Raw genomic sequence first — 6,464 nt, 5'->3', positions numbered from 1 at the left:
TAGGTAGGTGTTAATAACAGAAAGTTTTATCATATTTTGATGTTTTTTTGTGTCAAATTTACCATGCTGTCGGTTTTGTAAATCTATGATTTTTCTCTGTTTTAAGAACATAATGTATATATTCAACTTTTTTGTTATAATGAATGATTGAAAAAAGAAACATGAAAAGAAAAAAATGATATGGAATGTACACGTTTCTACATTGTATTAAAATCGTTTCTTGTACCCCTCACCGATTCTCTCCAAATATTGTCTAGAAAGACTGACTTGATTGGTATAACAATTTAAAAACTTAATTACTCAAAAACCACTCATGTAAATACACAATTTTTATCAGATAATTAAGTTTGATTATAACATTTTTTATTTATATTTTCCACATGTTTTGGAAATAATTCCAGAACGAGATTTTCCAACGAGAGTGAAACGTCAGAAGAATGCATCCTTGAAATTGAACTTTTTGTAGTTGTAAATTATTTAGCGAATAACATTATACCAGTAGCCATTTTAACCTATTATATAAAAAGAAGATGTGATTAACTATGATTGCCAATAAGACAAATCTCCACAAGAGCCCAAATGTCACAGAAATTAACAAATATAGTTCACCGTACGGCCTTTAACAATGAGCAAAGTCAATGTCTGTTTTGTTCATGCATCGTGTTAATATAATGAAATATGATGCGACTGGCATACAAGTTAGAGGTTTAGCGCTATAAAACCAGGTTCAATCCACCATTTTATACATTTGAAAGTGCCTGTACCAAATCAGGGACTTTCCGTTTTGAATTTTCCTCGGAGTTCAGTATTTTTGTGATTTACATTTAATAAATCCCCAAAAAGATTTATATGTTGATAAAATTTAACTTTTTCAATTGATGATCAATTTCTGTACTAAAACATCTTACCAGATGCAGTGCATTGTAACGACCTTTAAACAATCAATGAGTCTTAAGAACCGAATACAAGGACTCATTATCTTTTTACAGTCAATAATAATTAATGATTTATACATATAACAGTGACGTACAAACATAGGAGCAAGACAACAAGGGAAAATGGTTTAACATCTAGATACATTCAAAACGAACTTAAATATTCCACTAAAAAATAAATGAAAATAAATTGCAATTTTGTAATCCGTTCAAAGCAGAAATCTATCTAACCAAAACCAAGACTTGACGAGGCAGGGTACTTTTAAACTTTAACAAAACAGACACCAAATACAGATCTGACTAATATGATAGTTTTATTTGGCAGTTCACACCAAGAACAATTTCAGATGCATATAATGATGTCTCAAGGGCGTCTTCCCGATTCTCCCACTTTCGAAATTACAGGTAAAAAGTAATGAAGTTTTATCGGACAATCGGGAATATACATATTTAATTTTGCACATAGAAGGCACAGTTGAAGCATCAGCTGATGAGATAAGCCTTTTTCAACTGATTTTTATAGTTTATTCTTATGTGTACTGTTACAACACTGTCCCAGGTTAGATGGAGGGACGGTGCCCTGTCACATACTGTATCGTAGTGTATGTGATTGTCTCGGGTAATATCAGGAGCCTGTAATTCAGTGCTTGTCATGTGTTGCTGTGTAACATATTTGTGTTTTTCTTCCATTAGTTTATACCTACATTGTAAATTAGGTCGTTAGTTTTTGTCGTTTGATATGATACATTTGTCGTATCGGAGGTCATTAATGCTGACCATACGGTATGGGCAATATTCATTCTTGGAGGACGTGGAATGAACGTTGCGTTATGTAGGCGTTGATTGCGTTGTGTGCACTTTCTTCTTCTCTTTTGTTGTTCGTACCCCCATTCCTCTTTTAGTGCTGTGTGTCGTCCTTGATCCTGCCGTTGCATGGTTTATCGTTCCATACCTGCCTGCTGCTATCAACCCAGTATGTTGCAACATAGTCCGTAAACAGGTTGTTATTTGCCGTTGAGTAAGAACATTCCTGGTTTTAAGTCCATGAAACTAAACGCCTTATAACTCTGCATGTGGTTTCCAGTACTGTAGATGAACTGCTTCCCTGCGTATAAATTGATAGAAGTCAGGTTCGTGTTTATAGTTTTTGATGAGTCCTGTTAACTGCTCTTTACTGTAAAGACACTGGGAATATTTGAAAAACAATCTTTAATAGTGATTCTTGGAAAGTCTTATCTAGCAGAGTTAAAGACAAGTTACCAATAACAAATGCTGAGTTCAGATGAATCTGACGTTTGGTGTTAGCAGTCACCAAATTAATAGTGCAGATAATGTTGTAATAATTTCCTCTGACTTCCCAAGTAAGATTGCAACGACTAGTAATAAAACTCTGCTAGTGCAGAGTGTAGAATGTAAATGAGTTCATATAATAATTAATTACATGCATTATTTCTTAATTCATTTAAAAACTATTATTAATTAACTGGAGCTTATTTGACTAAATACGAGTAAAACTGCCAAATCGATAATTTTGTCCTATAAGGCCAATACGGATTTTTCCGTATTGGCCCGGGTTTAGCAAGCCCAATATTAGCATATTCGATTAGCTCTAGACTAATCGGTTGAAATCCCGATAACTCTAGAGAACTACGGCTAGTGTCGTCTGACAGGAGAAAATGACAACAAAACGATGGAGCAATAGCTCTATAAAAAATATAGATGATGCGATGGATGCGTTAGTTGAAGACTATTTTCACTACGACGATTTATCTAATAGGGAGGCAGAGTACATCAAGAGAAATCTCGCGGATGTCAATGGGGAAGGAAATTTGATTCTGGAAGAAGTTGATTCAGCGAATTTCAACTTCCCAAATGAAATTCTGCAGGACATTGAAAATGCACAGAATCATGAGATTGACGAATCAGACAAAGAAAATAGCTCGAGTAGCAAGAGGTTTCGCTCTGTCACTGATGAAGACACTGACTCTTTTCTAGCTTTAAGTGTTAACAAGAACACAAAAACTAAAACAAAGAGTGACTTGAAAGTGATGCTGGATTTTTTCATATCTGTTGGAGAAATGCGTGATTCAGTGGAAATACCTGCCAAAGACTTGGACAGTCTGTTATCAAGATTTTTTCTTGGAGTCCTGAAGAAAAATGGTGACGAATATGAGCCTGACTCTTTATCCTCTATGTTCAACAGCTTGGATAGACATTTGAAGGACTCAAAAAGTAGTATAAGGTACGATTATTTTCATGTAGATTATTTGATATCTGTGAGACATGTAACTCCCTTGTCTTGATATAGCATGATAGCCTTTGCATTATTCTGTCAAGCATTATGACTCTAATATTCAGTGCCAATATTTTAATTTTAGCCTTGTGTCATTTTTTTTGGTAAAAACTATATATATCATCTGGGTCAATGTGGTTTTGATGATCTTAAGCTTGTGTACAATGAATATTCCTTGGTTTCTCTTTGCTATAAGTATAAAACATGTACATACAAAAATTACATGTCAGATATTATGCATATCTTTTCTTTAATGTTTCAGTATTAAAAAGGATCCTGAGTTCAACCACACAAGACGGGTATTAGAAGCGAAGCGAAAGGCATTAAAGTCATTGGGCAAGGGCAGTAAGCCAAACAGAGCTGAACCTTTGACGACTGAGGAAATCCAAATCTTGAGGGAGAAAGGCGTTATTGGAACACGTAAGTTTAAAAAAAATGTTGTATTCCAGCGTGTCAGTCAGTAACTTTTAATTAAACATTTTTCTAACCTTGTGGCAAACAAATTATTTTATTTCCTTGTCGCCCTCTATCCATCCCTGATTATTAAATGGTTGTTCTAATAAAAAATGTTTAAAATACACATAAGGTCTTGAACAATGAGAGTGTCTCCAGAGGTCTTTTGCATTTTGATACAGTATTTGTCCTTTAAATACTATTTTAAGTTAGATATTTACATTAAGATACATGTATTTTAGTTAAGTTCTTTTTTTTTTCTTTTTCCAGAAAACCCTGATGCATTACTGAATGCTGTGTTTTTAAATAATGCAACATACTTTGGTCTACGAGGTCGACAAGACCATGTTAACATGACATGGGGAGATGTCAAGTTAAAAGCTACATCTGATGGAAAGGAGTATTTGGAATTTAATGGTGAGATTATGTTATGATTTCCATCATTTAAATAGTTGATATTTTAAATCTTTTAGAAATCACAGAATATATACTTCTGTGGATAATGGATGTACATGTACAACAGTCCTGACAAAAGTTGGTAATTTGTGCTTTTAAGGATATTAACCATTGTTTTATATTTATCAAAACAAATCTTATTTACTATGCAATACATGTTTTTTGTTATATAAAAGTGAAAGTTTTGTACAGACAGGAAGGATAATTCTTCTTTAAATATTGACATAAGCATACTTTTTTCAGAAAGAAGCACCAAAACCCGTAGTGGAGCAAAAAGCAGGGATTTCCGGGATATTACGCCAAAGATTTTCGGGGAAGGAGGAAGTAATTGCCCTATTCATGTTTACAAGGAATACAAACGGCATAGACCTCAAGACACATTAACTGATGAACATAGATTTTATTTGAGGCCTTTAGATAATAAACATGAGGAAATATGGTACACTCGCCAAACCATAGGCAAAGATAAATTAGGTAAAATGGTAAAAAATATGGCAGAAAAAGGAGATCTTCAAGGAAGAAAGGTTAATCATTCGGGACGTAAAACTTTTGCTACCACACTACTTCAAAATGGTAGACCTGCCAATGAAGTTGCTCAATTAGGAGGCTGGAAAGGCATTAGTACCTTAACTCATTATTCAGTACCGTCTATTGAACAACAGCAACAAGCTTCTCACACAATATCTAAGGTCATGTTGCCGAACTCAGATTTACAGACGACATCAGATTCAGAGGAACCTTGTGAACTTTCAAACTCAAATACATTAGTTCATAATAATTTAAATGCAAATGTATCAAATACAAATAATCAAACTGCTAACAAACATGACAACCCAATGGCCATGTTTGCAGGTGCAACTATAACAGGTGGTGTTTTCAATATTAACATATACTCAGGGGAAAGAAAGAATACTATAAACTGCAGCCAAGAGCTTTAATCTGAAAACTAGATAAAAACATGTTTTTTACTTGTTGTGTTTATTTACTGTTGATTATTTAATAAAATTGTTACTATTTTATTGTTTTGATTAAAATCCTCAATTTTCATTGATACATATTCAAATCACTACTATTGAAGTCCTGAATGTCAGATTTTCACACTATTTTCAATCTTCATATTGGCCCGGCTAGAGTTCATATTGGACTGGTTAATTAATAAAGGTATCATTGCGTAACAATTTTCATATTGGCTTAGTTATAGGTCCTCGGGCAGCCATATTGGCCTTCGGCTTCGCCTCAGGCCAATATGGTACCCTCGGACCTATAACTAAGCCAATATGAAAATTGTTACGCAATAATACCATATTATTGTGAAATTGTTATTAAATTAACGGTATTTTCGTTTGTCTAATAATTAACGTACTAACATTATGAATATATTTCATAAATCAGAAATATTATATTTCTTTCCATCAAAAGTGCATTAATCTAAATTGATTTAAAAACTTTTTTTTATACTTTTAAACAAATTAATATTTAATGTGTAATAATAAATTTTTGTTTATTTAGTGAATCAAATAGCTGTTGATCACTGTTACTGTGTTTACCTAACAACATTTTACTACACAAAATAATGTGGGACAATCAGAACTCTAAAAGTTTAAAAAGTTGGACAATCGGGAATAAACCTTTTGGTGGTTCTCTCTTTTTGGAGTTAATATTTTTTGTTATTTTCAATTGTTTGTTATTAGACATTCACAATATGAGACAGCGCGTAATCTACTTGTTTTGTATCACTTTAGAATTGAAGTAGACATATATGAAACTATCAGAGTTCAAATTTCAGCCCATAAATGTAATTACGCCACTTGTAGCACTTCATTATTAACAATGAAAATACAACATGAAATATATCAGTAATGGGACATGCTGATTGTCGAATGATGTCCTAAACGCACGAAAGTCAACAAACAGCAATACTAAGGCATACGTTGTAATTTATACGTGTGTTACTTAGTATACTTAGGTGTATATACCTACAATTATCAATAAAACTGCCATCCAGTTTTACAACATTTGGTGGTTAAGGTTGACCATTTTTATTAGGTTTCAGTGGTATATGGATTTATCTCATGTATTACACGAAAAAGGAAATACCTAGAAGTAAGGTCTAAATTTAAACGTATTTATAAGCTTTCAGGCATTATTGTTTTCTATGTAGATAAAGAAATTTTCAATCCGAATACAAAATAAATGTAAAACACCTTTTCGAGTTTTTTTTTCAATATAAAGACCAAATTTGTTAATGGTGTGTGAAAAACACCTACGACATGTAAACGGACCAGCTGTTTACCACCAAATAGTTTAGGAAGAGATAAGTATTGTGA

The 6,464-nt window shown here is 33.0% G+C and overlaps 1 protein-coding gene across 1 annotated transcript; it reads left to right on the top strand.

Annotated features, from left to right (window-relative positions):
- The first annotated feature begins 2,416 nt into the window (after positions 1 to 2,416).
- On the top strand, positions 2,417 to 5,154 carry LOC143071666 (uncharacterized). The gene is made up of 4 exons (XM_076246139.1): positions 2,417 to 3,177; positions 3,491 to 3,648; positions 3,952 to 4,098; positions 4,381 to 5,154. The coding sequence occupies exons 1-4, from the start codon at positions 2,612 to 2,614 to the stop codon at positions 5,073 to 5,075; spliced, it is 1,566 nt and encodes a 521-aa protein (XP_076102254.1). The 5' UTR covers positions 2,417 to 2,611; the 3' UTR covers positions 5,076 to 5,154.
- Positions 5,155 to 6,464: the final 1,310 nt, after the last annotated feature.

This window comes from Mytilus galloprovincialis, chromosome 4 (genome assembly GCF_965363235.1).
Source record: "Mytilus galloprovincialis chromosome 4, xbMytGall1.hap1.1, whole genome shotgun sequence".
Classification (NCBI taxonomy): Eukaryota; Metazoa; Mollusca; class Bivalvia; order Mytilida; family Mytilidae; genus Mytilus; species Mytilus galloprovincialis.
The sequence above is the reverse complement of the archived record's forward strand: the minus strand, read 5'-3'. Positions and strand labels throughout refer to the sequence as shown.

Coding starts and splice junctions, on each gene's coding strand:
- LOC143071666 (XM_076246139.1), top strand. CDS start 2,612: ATGACAACAAAACGATGGAGCAATAGCTCTATAAAAAATATAGATGAT. Junction 3,178..3,490: donor GACTCAAAAAGTAGTATAAG/GTACGATTATTT, acceptor TTAATGTTTCAG/TATTAAAAAGGATCCTGAGT. Junction 4,099..4,380: donor GGAGTATTTGGAATTTAATG/GTGAGATTATGT, acceptor TACTTTTTTCAG/AAAGAAGCACCAAAACCCGT.